The sequence below is a fragment of the Hyaena hyaena genome, unplaced genomic scaffold (genome assembly GCF_003009895.1).
Source record: "Hyaena hyaena isolate Hyena2069 unplaced genomic scaffold, ASM300989v1 scaffold_39, whole genome shotgun sequence".
NCBI classification, from domain to species: Eukaryota; Metazoa; Chordata; class Mammalia; order Carnivora; family Hyaenidae; genus Hyaena; species Hyaena hyaena.
The window spans coordinates 4,431,501-4,444,999 of record NW_024080671.1 but is presented as its reverse complement, the minus strand read 5'-3'; the positions used below and the strand labels follow the sequence as shown (position 1 = coordinate 4,444,999).

General features: G+C 56.0%; 1 protein-coding gene across 4 annotated transcripts; it reads right to left on the bottom strand.

Moving 5' to 3' along the window:
- Positions 1-419: 419 nt before the first annotated feature.
- On the bottom strand, positions 420-13,181 carry COG1 (component of oligomeric golgi complex 1). Of its 4 annotated transcripts, XM_039229766.1 has the most exons (15): positions 12,861-13,181; positions 9,767-10,011; positions 9,450-9,631; positions 9,135-9,305; positions 7,051-7,207; positions 6,304-6,514; positions 5,149-5,940; positions 4,455-4,601; positions 3,821-3,982; positions 2,911-3,035; positions 2,335-2,443; positions 1,811-1,920; positions 1,653-1,731; positions 711-768; positions 487-609 (listed from the first exon to the last, which is right to left on the bottom strand). In XM_039229766.1, exons 1-15 carry the CDS (start codon positions 13,173-13,175, stop codon positions 578-580), a joined length of 2,895 nt encoding a protein of 964 aa, XP_039085697.1. In that variant the 5' UTR covers positions 13,176-13,181; the 3' UTR covers positions 487-577. The 4 variants fall into 4 exon arrangements, 3 of the variants coding, with proteins under 3 accessions (XP_039085695.1, XP_039085696.1, XP_039085697.1); XM_039229764.1 differs by having other exon boundaries at positions 420-768; XM_039229765.1 differs by lacking the exon at positions 711-768 and having other exon boundaries at positions 420-609.
- Positions 13,182-13,499: the final 318 nt, after the last annotated feature.

Here is a 13,499-nt window from a genome sequence, read left to right as displayed (position 1 = left end):
ACCCTTGCTAATACCCGTCTTTGCTCTTTGTTATGTGTTTGCATCTCTGGAGAGAGTCTCTTTCAGCCTCGTGTGCCCAGATCACTTCTGCTACCGTTACTCCTCCAAAGCCTCCATCTCAGACTTCGTAGGACACACTGCACGGGTCTGGCAGCCGAGAAGTACGTAACGAATGACCTGTGTCGTACTCACAGACTCGTTCTGTCAGCAGCTTCTGTCACCTCGCTGGGAGGCGCCGCTGAATGCTGACCAGATGTAAGCTCTCTGAACTGCTGTCGGATGTCACAAGTATCGTGACACCGTGGGACAAGGCTTCACTTTAGGCTTAAAGTAACCCCTAACAGTAACTCGGGGACCACATTCCACCGCCGAAACTGGAAAGACTGGTGTGGCTTAGAAATAAATGAGCAGAGGCACCATTAGAAGAAGTGACTTAGTATTTATTTAGAGAGAGATGGATATGCTCCCCCGTTATTTAGCCATACTAGAGAGCCAGCCTAGCTTGAATAATGAAGGTGTAGACGTGTCTTCCTCCTCACTGACCAGCTGTCTGAACAAGGAGCCAGGGTGCGTTGGGTCATCTGCTCGGGAGAGGGCCGGGGGGCCAACCTGCCACGCGTATAGAGGAAAGTGCCTTAGAGTCTCCCCAGACCCGCCTGCCTGACCCCCCTCCACTGCACTCGGAGCCCACACAGCACACGCGAGCAGACCTGAGAAGCACGAGCGCTCCAGGAAGGGGCCTTTGCTGTTTGTCAAGATCTGCAGAGGCTACAGGGGACACAGTGCGGTTTTATTACGTGGCAGAACTAACACCTGCAGGGAAGGACTCTCCTGGGAAAAGGGGAAACATGCACCTCCTTTCCCTGGTCGGTTCCTCTCCTTCGGACAGAACGTCTAGGTCAGTTACTAGAAGGGGAATTCCGAGTTGTGGGGGAGGCTCGGGCACAGGCCCGTGCTTGTGGAGGGGACGGTCTGTGCAGGGACTCGCTCTCGTCACTGCCCTCGCCCACGTTTGACAACCGGGTATCTGATGAGGACTTGGGTCTTAGTGGGTTTGCCGGCAGGGAGGCTGGAAAGGACGCATTGCTAACGCTCCGTCTAACAAGGAAGCAAACAGAACTAAAGGCTGTGAGAAGACAGGCTGCTTGCGCTCAAACACGTGCACACAGCACAACTCAAATACCCAGGGGGCCTCCTGCGGGCTTAGCGGATGGCCGTCTACTGCACCAGAACGTGTGGTAACAAGAAACCGTCAGACTCAAGGAAGCAAATTCCCTTTTATTTCCCACCCAACTGAAAGAAGTGGAAGGTGAAACCACCACCGGGACAAAATGTCTCTTTTCCAAATAAGTACAACCTAGCGCTGGGTTAGCAGGGAACCCGCACCCCTACCAGAAGTAACGTCTACAGCCTTGGCCGCCTGAGAGGACGTTTCTATTAGGAGGCTACTTGACAGTGTAAATGGGCATCTTCTCAAACTCCTATCAGCTCAAGCTAGTGAAACCTTGTACTTCTATATTGCGCCGCCATTAAAAGCAGCATTAGTGCATTTTGTCCTTCGGTTCTTTATCGATTCTTTAAGGGGAGCTGATTGGGTGGTCTGGTGGGAGGAGGGGACAGGACGCACGTGAACCCCTTGCTCCCGCACTCACCTGGGGCTTTGTTTCCACGCTTCTGCCGGTTGGTTTGGCCTTCCGGGTGCTTGTCATGCTCAGTGGGAGAAGTCCGAACCTCGGAGACAGGACGAAGGAATTTCAGTGGCGTGAACGGGAAGCTTCGGGGCCCGGCAAAAGCATCTTAGAACCATTACCTGATCTGACTCGACGCCAAGGGCAGTATGTTATGGGGTTCTTGGGAGTTGAATGTGTTGCTCCTGGGCGTGAACTGATTGTCTGTACCAGTTACCAACCCAAATAGGACCTGGCAGACGAGACACACTGGGTTTTTTACTGTTCGGTTGAAAAGAGAAAAACCCCTTCCCTGGCTAGTAATCAAGCTCTACTTCGTTTCTATCCGTCCTGTTGGGGAATGTTCTTTTGAGTGTGTTAATGCTTCAGAATTCCCTTTTTCACTGCCCACGGGTCAGAACCTCAGAGTCATTCCTCTTCCTGAGGCCCTGAGCTTAATAAAACGTTAATAATCCTGATCTGCACCTGCAGGGGCCAATGGTGGTTGCCTCAGCGGTGAGATTTTACCTAATCCTCTTCCGGCCCTTACAACTGAACTGAGCGGCTTGGCACCCCCCTCCCCCGCCCAGCACCACCTCCTGGGGTGGTAAGTGCAGGAGCGGGTTTGCATGGGAGCCGGAGCCTGCCCGCCTCTCCCGGGACTTACGGAAGTTCGCTGCACCAGCCGGGTGAGGTTGCTGTTGAGGTGCGGTGTGAAAACATCCAGGTCAAACGGGTCAATGAGTGTTTCCAGGTAGTCGGTCACTTTCCCAATTCTGAAAAAAAAGATTTATGATTTTCTTCGCCACATTTCCTAGGTCCAAAACTCACCTGAGGGCAGTTCGATGCTAAAGAAACCCTGTATTTGGATGCAGTCATAATTGCTGGCTTGGTACCGCCCGTCATGCCCACGGTCCTTCCGGAATCCCAAGGGCTTCAACCCACTGAGATGTGTACGTGAGGTCCAGTCCCTCCTCACACTGGTGGGGGCAGCGCCGCAGGCTCGGGTTCTACCCAAGAGCTGGTTGGCGGACTCAAAAGAGGGAGGAATGAGATTCCACCTACCCCACTCGACCATGGCATTTACCCGGCAGGTGGCCCTTGTCTACCTAGCTGGCAATACGAGCACTTCCTGTTCAAGACAAACACAACTAATGCACATGGCACACAGAGAGGACGCTCCTTGGTGGCTTTCTGGAACGGGGGCTGTGTGCGCTTGGGAGAGCCAGTGGCAGGAGCCTACCTGGAGTCCTGCTTGGCGCGGCCGCTCTTCTCCTCACCCCTGGCCGTCAGGACGAGGCTGAGATAGCGCAGATCATACAGCAGCTGCAGGGCCCGATTCTGGGTCATGGGGAACGCACCGTCTTTCTGTAAGTGAATTTCCCGGCCCCACCTGTTAAGGGAGGCTTGTGATATGAGCAAGATAAACAGCCTCATGTTCTGGTTGAGTTACAGCTAATTCCAGAAGCAGCCGCTTTTATATTCATAAAGGCAGTTCAATCTCACAACGGCAACAGAAAGAACAGTTATGTTTGAGAGTTGGTCTTAAACCAAACTAAAAACCTGAAAGGACCTGGGGGCTGTAGACCGCCCTTTAAAAGGGCGAAGAGCTCCTAGCGTGAAGGAGAGGTATTTTGAGGAGCCCCAGGAGAGAAACTTCGCTGAATTCTTTCCCAGGTGAGGAGCTGGTCCTGCCTTTGAAATGTCACTAATGGAGCCGGAACATCCGCCAAGGGCAGAGCGCTTTGGAGGAGGGGAGGGGGGCGGAGGGCTGGGTGACAGGCGGAGGCCAGTGCCTGTGTGCCACACCTGCGCCGGGCACGGTCCCCCGCCCCGCTCCCAAGCAGTTCTCGGAGTGCCCGCACTTGACCGTGGAGCACGGAATAGGCGTCACAAGCTGCCCCGAGCCACAGCGTGTACTCGGCGGTGCTGGGTGCGGAACCCACGCTTTCTTTCCCACTGAACTGCCTTTGCGTGAACACCAGCTCGCTCCCTGAGAAGGGGTGTGAGGAACTCACACGCGGAAGCCACTACCGCTGAGGCCACCTGCACTGCGCGTAAACACTTGGAATCCGTGATGGGAACGGCCCACACCCAAGAAAAAGCTAAGGCTTTTATTTCTGGTTTTAGTGGGAAAAAATGCAAACACCGATCTTCACCTGTTTCTCTTCTGAAAGCTTCTCGTAGGCAGCCACCACGTGGACAATACAGCTTTTCAGTATCTCCTGCTGGGTCACTTTTGGCAAAGCGTGGCCTCCAACCCGGTTAATTTCCTGGCAGAGGCTAAAGAGGAAGGACTGCACGTACCAGGACGGCTAAAAGAACAAAGGGACGGTGAGTCACCAAGTTGTGCTAATTGGTAAAATTGGGTCTGTTTATCCTTACTAGGCTCATGTGCCTGGACCTTGACCCTCTACCAGCCCCCCTCACAGCAGGCCAGATAACAGATACAGGTGACAATTGCTGCCATTCCCACGGTGGTCAGGGGCTTGGCCCGGCAGGTGGCACTTTGCTTTACGCTGTTTTCACTTTAGGGTAAACAGTCATCTGATGAGCAGAGCCCGGGACACACAAGGAAAGGACCATTAACTAACTGACTTCTCGAACAGGCCGCTACCTACTTGGGCGTCAGTCCACTCAGCCCCGTGACGGAAAGTTACAAATACTACTTCCGGCTCTTCCTCGGAAGCCGTAGGTTGGCTGACTTCCTGATCTCTCCTCTCTCCGCAGAGTGGGCTGTGTGGTCCTGTCCAGGCCATGGGGGCGCTAATGGGGGCGCCCGCTTACCTGTGTAGGGAGTCGGATGGTGGACGTGACATTGCCACCAGACTCTGCTTCCTCCTGGATGTCTAGCTCCTCCCAGCTGGTGGCTGTGGCCAGGATGGAGCCGGCATCGTCTAGAAGCAACGACTGGGTGAACCCATGAGCCAAAACCTGGTAATAAAAGCAAATATCCAGTAGGCCACTGGGCTCCTCTATAGAGTGTTTCAAGCCACCAGGATAATCTTGAGACCAGCTTGTGCTTAGATCATGTGTGCGGTGCTGAGTGGAAACGTGCCTCTTCTCGGGCTAACTCCCTACGCCAGTCACCGGTGCTCTGTTGTAACTGCCTTACAGATGTCGGGGGCCGCCCCTTACGGTGCCAGCAGAGACCGCAGGGAATATGATACTCAGGTTGAAGAGCAGGAAATACAGACCCTCGCCAAGAGAGATCTTTCTTTCATTCTTATCAGGCAGCAGGACAAAAAGCCAGTGTTTCTGTCTCTAAAATCTGGACTAAGAACGTGAGCGGAAAACTGTTCCCACTCGAGCCACCTCGCTATCACAGGGAAGTAACAGTAACTGCATGAAATAAGAATTGTTATTCCCTCACCGTGAACAGCGCTCGCTGAGGCTGGCCAGCCTGGAGCTGACAGAAGGGAGGCGCCCCCGGGGCCACCGCTGAGCACGGGAAGAACACACCCACGGGCCGGCCACTCACCTTCACAACCGCCGAGCTCCACACGCGGTAGCCTGTCACGCTCTGCTGCAGGAGGAGCTCCGTGACTTCCTGCCACTTGGCCTGCGTGGGGAGTACTTCCTGGGTTCTCCCCTTTCCCTGCTTTTTCAGAGCCTTGGGGTCCCTCGCTGGTTTCTCGGAGCTCCTGGACTTCCCCACGATGCACTGCTTCAGATGGGGACACAGCTCTCCCAGCGACTGGCAGAGTCTGGCCATGAAAAGGACCGCGTGCAGCTGGACACTGTTGAGGACGTCCTGCTGCCCCTGCACCACCTGCTCGAGCCTGCGCAGCTCGGCCCCGATGCAGTCTGTGACGCGCGCGACGCAGGCCACGGACTGGGCCTGCAGCAGCTCCCGCACGGTGCCGGCGTCCGCGTACCTGTCGAAGGCGCAGCCCTTGGCCTGCGCGGGGGAGACGTCCTTGGGCAGCGACGGGTCCGCACGGGGAAGGTAAGCCAGGAGGTCATCCAGCTGAACCTGCAGCTTAGAGTCCAGGGCAGAGCAGAAGTCCTGGACGCAGGGGCTAACGGCCAGCGCTTTCATGGAGAGCCCACTGCCGGCACACTGCCCCCGGTGCGCCACGCTGACCCAGGCGGCGTCGGGAGGCAGGTCCTGGGGACTCTCGGACCAGAGGAAGAGCGGCATGTTGTGCTCCAGGTGGATGTGCTTATTTGGAGCGGAGCTGCTGGCGTTGCTCTCGAGCTCCCGCAGGGCTGAAAGGAGGAGCTCCTTGCAGCCGGCGGAGATGGAGTCAAAGCCTTCTTTTGTCAGAGTCTGAAAGAGAGCGAGAGAAGCGTTCCAGCCGCGACCCCTGGCAGAAGATCTCAAAGCCACAGCACCAGCTGGGACCCCATCCCGGCACTCTGCACGCTCTCCGGCATGCTCAGAGAGATCACATGGTGGTGGCAGAGGACAGGGTCACTACTGATGGCCACTGACATGCCCCCAATTCCCCCCCGCCCCTGCCAGAGGCCTCGTCTCTTTCTGTACCAGAGTCTGGATCTCTGCTCTTTTCTGTGGTTCGTGATCCAGAAGAGCCACCCCTGACTCAGTCAGCAGAGAGAGAACAGACTCGGGGAGGGACAGAAGGCCACTCAGGATGGGCCGGAAGGCAACTGGACCGTGTGATCTCCTCACCTGTAGCCGCTCAAGGAACAACTGCTGCATCAGGTCCTCCCAGAACAAGAGCGGCTTCTCCAGAAGCCGCTGACATATGATGTCCCAGCTGTGGCTGGTGGCCTCATTGGTCAGCAGTTCCCACATGGCATCCCGGACCCCCGCGAGACCCTTCATGCTCTTCACGTACAAGAGCAGGTTGGTGATCCCGTTTCTAATGTCTTCATTGCACCTGCAACGGAATCCTTTGTCTTGGGCTTTATTAGAGTCACGGTTTTCACACCGTTCTTAAAAAAAGAGGACTCCATTTGAAAACCTCTTACCTGGGTCCCCACGTATAAATATATATCTCAGAGTACTTAGAAATCTACATTCAAGACCGCATTTCTGGCTAGATGGGGGCTGGGGCCTAGCCTTGCCTCCCTGGGCAATCTATCCGGAAGGAAGTGTACAGCTCACCACAATGGCCTTAGAAACCGCTGCACTGAATTCAAGCTTAGGAGGGGCAGGACTGTTACACGAAGAGAATTTAACACCCTGTAGGTAATATTCTGAAAGGTGAATTCCTTGGTTCTCCCACAGCGGGGGCTGACCCTCCCCAAAGGCAGTGACAGGTGGCGGGGTGAGTGACTGGTGTGACCCAGTGGACAGCACGCAGAGCATCCTCCAGAAGATCCGGCCTCCCCTGCGTTCCTCAGTGGCCTCACGGGCCCTCCTGTGGCCACGTGAGTGGTTCCTGCCAGCCTCGGGAAAGTTCTGGCTACTTACATGTGGATCCACTTCTGCAGTGTGTCCTTCAGGTACTCCTGGCTGATGGGCTGCGCCAGGGTTCGGAGAGAGGGCTGGAAGCCGACGACAGATGGTGGCAGGTGTCGGGACCAGCCGCACAGCGCTACCTCCTCCTGCAGGACGCCGGCGCCCTTCCCTAAAGGAGGCCAAGCAACAAGTCATCGGGGCCATCCTTTGGAAGGCATATTACAAAATGGACCTAGAAGGAACTTCCAAAAATCATCTCGTCTTCCGCGGGGCAGGTCAGGCCCGGCCCCTGAAACGGGGGAAAGGAAAGTACAGAATGTACGTCCCGCAGGGAGCTGGCAGCTTCCCGCCGATACGGGCGCCATGTTGGTTGAGAAGGCGAAGGGCAGAGAGCAAAGGGTAGAGCGGGACCGGGGGAAGAAGCAGTACTGAGCGCTGTGCGGCCCTCCCCGTCCTCGAGGTGGAACTTACATCGTCACCAAAGACGACGTTTGCCTTTCCTCGCTATCCTCCGAGCGACCTGAAAGAGCTAGGAATCGAAGACCACTCGTCCCGACGAGTGACTTGTAGCTCCTTAGCGGTGACCTCTCGAGAGGGACATCGGCATCTGCGGGGCGACTCTGGGAGGCCCCGTCACCGTACTCTGTGCACAAATGCCCTCCGGAGCTGGAGACACAGGGTCCTTCTAAGGTCCCTTCTCCTTGTTCTCCAAAGCCTTGACGAATTGGCCCATACTCTTTGCACGGGGGGGGGGGGGGGGGGGGGGGGGGGGGGGGGGGGGGGGGGGGGGGGGGGGGAAGAGGACGACATGGAAGCACGTAGAGGGAAGCCGAGGCAGAAGGGAGTGGCCCCCTAGCTGGGAGATAAAACAAGCCCAAGAAGAGACTACGTAATACATGTTTCTCTGAAATTGACCAGAGGGCTGTCCCCACTTTCTTGTTTGTTTCCCTTCTGCCTTTGGCTGTGTCTCCTCCGCCGGACCTCTGAGTTCTGGAGTCCCCTGAGGCACAGTCCTCTGTCATCCGCTCTTCCTGCTGCTGATGTCACCCATCCCCACGGCCTCACGCAGCAGCCACAGGCACAGATGTGTGTCTCTGGCCAGACCTCTTCCTGCTCTGCTCTGGACCCACAGCCGCCCGCCCACTCCACACTCCCATCCCAAGGGCTCGATGGTCTCCAAAGCAATATTTTCAAGAGAGAACTCATCATCAGCCCTTTCAAGCCAGATCCTTTTCCTGTAAACTCGGATACCTCTTTTCCACACCCTCCACCGCCAATCTACCAACCCCCCTGCTAAACAGATGTCCAAGTTGTCCGGTTAGCCCCCACCGCCTGCCACGTAGGTCCTGAGGACAGCCGCCCGGGTGAGCTCTCCACGCCCACTCCAGACCCCATGAAGAGCCACTGCCACATGCAAGCCAAATGCACTTAATTCCAATTAGAATAAATGCTATCAAATAAAAGCACAGGATGCTTGAGAACATATAACAGAAGGAGGAACAAGCCTGGAAGGTCCTAGAAGGCTCTCCATTGTTCTCTGGATCAAGTCCAAACTCCGCAGCCTGGTCCACACAGCTCTGCATTATCTGGTCACTTCTGACAGACTGGCCACTTCTCTTCCCATGCGGCTCTTCATCACCCACCCAATACCCACCCCTTAGCCTTGCCCGCTTGCTTTTAGTCCCTCAACTATCCTCATATCTCCCTTGCCTCAGGACCTTTGCACATCCCATCCCCTTTGCCTGGAACACTTCCTTGCCTCCCTCACCTGACTAATGCTTACTGAGCTTTCAGATTTTAGTCTAAATATCATTCTCCAAGGAAAGCGTCATCGGTGAGGTCCCTCCCAAGTCAACTTGTACTTTGCCTTCATGACAGTGGTCAATGTGGCCATGCAATAGATGCGTGTGTATCTGTGAGTTCAGTATCCGCCTCAACCGCTAGAGTGTGACCTCCACGAATGTGTGGCCCGCATTTGTCCCGTGCGCTGCTGCACCCCCAGAGCTCAGCCCCGCAGGCACAGGCAGAGGGTAGACCTAGCTCAGCAGGCAGCAGCCGAATTACCAGAAAATGAGACAGGCTGGCTGATGGCTCACCAGTGGGAGGCTGGCCTGTGACGGTCGCCAGAGTTGAGAAGAGCAGGCCGCAGGGCAGGGATGGGTCTAGCAGCTGCCCTTCTGACAAAGTGTAGAAAAGAGCATGTGCTTGGTTCAGGGTGGTGGCCAGCAGCTCCACTAATGAGCAGATCTGAGTCTTGATGCCAGTACCTGCGAGAAGAAACCAAACTCGTGTAAACCAGCTCCTGCAGTCAAATTAGACACAGGGACACCCTGGATGCTCTGCTCTCCCTGAGCTCATCCTTCTCCATCTCGTTGTCTGAGGGCCACATTTTGGAAAGAAGCCAGACCCACCGTGGTGCGGCTGGTTGAGAAGCTTCTGAATGGCTGCCTTTCGGGCCAACAGGAAGTCAGCGAGGGCTTGGCGAGGAGAACTCTCTTCCAAGAGCATGATGGAGCACAGCGCCTCGGCTACAGCCTGGTCAGACACGGCTTGGCATCTGAGTAGCTGCTTGCTTTCGTGCAGAATAGTCGACCTAGAGAGATGAGGACCCAGGTCAACGGGGAATTCCTGACACCTTGGGAGGAAGAACCTTGGCATATGTTCCGCGAACCGGCATCAGTGAAGCATGGCCCTCCCCAGAGCAGGGCGGCGACCCGGCTCCACTTACCGGAAGTGGCTGGCCGCCGCCACCTGCCGGATGAGTATGGGGAACCGCAGGAGGACGGGGCTGTATCGGGACCCAGAGGGATCCAGCTGGAGCAGGCTGTGGAGGTGACAGCAGAGCAGGTACAGCTGCGTGGCATGGAGGTACCGGGCGGCCTCCATGGAGCTCCAGATCTTCTCGGGAATTTCCAAGAGTAGCTTGATCTGGGCAGCCATGCTGTAGAACTTCTCCTGAGATGGCTGCTGGGGCTGCAGGGAAAGGCGCAGAAACCAAGTCAGAAGAGCAAGGTTGGCGTTGGCAGGTGGGGGGCGGGGGGAGGTTGGCATTGGGAGGTGGGGCGCGGGGGGAGGGGACTGCCAGGGCACAAGCTCTTGTTAAGCTCGATGCCACGTGGTGAGGCATCTGAGTCTGGGGTGGCAGAATCACTGGAGCCCGTCGCACTGGCTTTTCCTCCCAGCTGGGTGTGGCTCTGCCTGGTCTCTTGAGAGGCGGCCTCAGCCTGCTCATCTCACGATCTGGTGATCAGCGAGTCCCGAGATGCCTCCGCGGCACGGAGCCCTGTGGATCACGGTTCGAGTGAGCCTCGTCCTTCCCTTTTCTGATGTTCTGCCTTCCCATGTTTGCTCCTGCTTCTCTGAGTGCTTGACAGACGTCTCCGCCTCCTGCGGCCATCGCGCCGCTGCCCACCCCAGTCCGTCCTTCTCCGGGACCCTCTGCCCTGAAGCATCGCCTCTAAGCAGAGCACCGCCACGGCGTCTTTCTCGGTCCTCACCACTCTCCTGTGTCCCAGGGACGTCTCTTCTGCCGCTGTCTGCTAAGCGTCACTGCCATTCCGTAATCAGTATGTTCAACATGAAATTCACTGCCCTCCCCGAAATCTGTCATCTGACCCCCATGCGTAGCTTAGCATGCCACCACTCCGCTCCCACGTTCCCAGGAGATGTGTGTCCTTCCCACGGTTCTGCTCAGATCTCTGCTTCTAGGTTCCACTTCCAAGATTCTAATGCAGGTCCTTACACACTCACATCAGTCCAAAACCATTTCACTCGTGCTGTGCTCATTCTCTACTGCCTCCGAGCTATCCTTTACCTTTGCCTTCCGATTAGTCTCCTTCAAAGGGTGTTTAGATCCTATCTTTCCTCAGTTCTAAAAGGCTCCTCACTGTTTAGTAACTTGGTCTGGGTGGTCAAAGATTTCCTGTACTTTGGAAGTACTTTCTTCCAGGGACCCTTGAATCCGATGGTTCTCATGCGTAGGGGAGGGGAGTGATTCCATCCTCTACGGAAACATCTGGAAACAGTTTTGACTATCAGAAAGGAGAAGAGGGGTACGACTGGTGTCCAGTGGGTTGAGGCCAGGGATGCTTATAAATATCCTACAATGCACAGGAAAGCCTCTGAAACGATGAGTGATCCAGCCCCAAATATTGGCAGCACCAAGGTTGAGAATCTCTGCTTTAATCAAATTGATTACCTATTTTTAATGGTCTTTTCATACTCCAGGCCCATACTCCAAATCTCACCCATCATGACAGCCCCTCCTTACCGAGAAAGACTCAAGCCTGAAGTGACTTCCTTCGGAAATCTTATGGTAAATGTACGTAATTATTTTGGAATCAATCACACATTATCCTAAAATGTTTTCTGTTGCTACTCTGAAGTACTTACATTTTTCTCATCATCTTTCCATGGATTTAAGTCCTTGACTAGTTTGGAAATTCCATCAGAGCAGGAATGGGGGCTTGGGGGGCTTCTGTTTCTTTGTGCCTTCAACACAGAGGGCACGCAAATATTTGTGAGTTTGAGAATAAATCAGAAATAACTATTAAAAAATAAATACATTTCTAAGGTCAGGCACGATACAAGTTAGCTTTTTAATAAACCTGAAGCATGACTGTTCTAAGAAAGGCTGACCACTAAAAGGAGGCGTGTATAAATGAACAGAGGAGAGGGATGAGGCCTCTCATTTCAAAAATTAGCCAAGTATTTCCAATCTTTATGGTTCTGTTGTGTGAGCCCTGCTTACTGACCTGGATTCTTCAAAAACACAGGGTGTATCAAAAAGTTCCCAGCTGGAGCCAAACTGTACTTTTGTAACTGGGTCTTCCATGTCCCTATAAGGTTCCTTCTCCCCAGGTAGTTAAGAACAAATTCCTTGCGGGGCGCCTGCGGGGCTTAGTCGGTTAAGCGTCCGACTTTCGCTCAGGTCATGATCTCGCGGTTGGTGGGTTCGAGCCCCGCGTCGGGCTCTGTGCTGACTGCCAGCTCAGAGCCTGGAGCCTGTTTCTGAGTCTGTCACTCCCTCTCTCTCTGTCCCTCCCCTGCTCACGCTGTCTCTCTCTCTCTCTCTCCCCTAGAAATAAATTAAAAAAAAAAAAAAAGAACAAATTCCTTGCTTACTTTTCTGACCCTCCCTACCCCTTCCCTCCACTTTGTCATCCATCCCTAAGTCAACGTTCCTTAGGAACACCAAACGCTGCTCCAATATTAGGCTGTATGTAGGGCTGAATCCTTCCGCATCAGGTCTAATCATTATCATGGGGGGGCGGGGGGGACACTTAGGGCAACTCGATTAGAATGACCTTACTTCCCTGAAAAGAAAATGTTCCGCTACTGAAAGATGAGAGCTTGATGGCTGGCACTGTCCTGGAACAACTCCAACAGAGGCTAGAATAGCTGTTTGGGATCGTGGAAGTTACCCTTGGGAGTGGGATGGGGTCAAGACTGGGACGAGGAACGACCTGAGGAGACGGTGAGAGATGTGTTCTAGGAATAATGTCGGGAAACGTTATACAGGGAACGAGGGGAAGCGTCGAGCAAGAGACCCCTGGCGTCTTCATCTAAAGCTGGAAGGGAAGAGCCCCGCGAACCCACGAGGAAGGTGAGAGAATCTGGGCCCGGAAGTCAGGGACGGCTCCTGAGCTGAACGACCGACCAGCAGGCCGCGCAGGCAGGACCACGGGGCTCCCCCCACGAGGAAGGGAGTCCAGAAATTGGCTGCAGGCTCTTCCCTCCGCAGGTGAGTCTCGCGCGGGCGGCGGGGACTGGCCCGCGGCCCCGGGGAGGGCGGGGGGCGGGACCGGGGGTGCGGGGCTGACCTGCGGGGCTCGCGGCGGTAGGGGGGCGGCCGAGCCGGCCTCGCGGAGACGGGCGCAGTACTGGTCGGTGGCCTTCACGGCGTCCACCAGCCCCTCGGCGCAGCGGCGCATCTGGCCGATGGTGTCGGCCGCCTCGATCAGGTCGCGGTACCGCTCTCCCACCATTTGCCGCAGCTCCTCTTTCTTGTGCTCGATCTCGGCCCGAACCTGGCGCTCCAGTCCGCGGATCTCCTCCGCTCCGTGTGTCTCGAAAAGCGCCGCGGGGTCGCGCAGATCCAGCCGCTTCAGCGCGGGGGAGGCGGCCGCGGCAGCCATGATGGCCCCGTCAGCCTCCCGCCGGGTCACTTCCGCCCGGAGGCTTGTCCGGCGGCCATCTTGGGTGGGGGCGGAAGCGCTTCCGCCCCGCTGCCCGCCATTCTTGTCAGGGGCCGCTCCGGGGGCCGAGGGGCGGGGCCGGGATGGGCGGTGGCTCTTTTTAAAGGGAGACGCGGCGGGTGGGTGGGGTCATCCCTCGGGCGCAGGTGTGCCCTCCACGCGTCCGACGTCTGCCCCGGCCGTGCGGCTGCACCGTCTGCTCCCGACGTCCGAGCCCCTTGGGAAGCCGCAGCCGCCCCGGGTCCCGGCAGAACTCGACAACTT

Bases quoted from the DNA above. Each gene is read 5' to 3' on its own strand.
- COG1 (XM_039229764.1), bottom strand. From the start codon at position 13,175: ATGGCTGCCGCGGCCGCCTCCCCCGCGCTGAAGCGGCTGGATCTGCGC. The intron at 3,036-3,820 runs ATCGGTGTTTGC...ATTCACTTACAG, and splicing joins CAGAAGAGAAACAGGTGAAG to AAAGACGGTGCGTTCCCCAT. The intron at 1,921-2,334 runs GTAAGTCCCGGG...CTCGTCTGCCAG, and splicing joins GGCTGGTGCAGCGAACTTCC to GTCCTATTTGGGTTGGTAAC.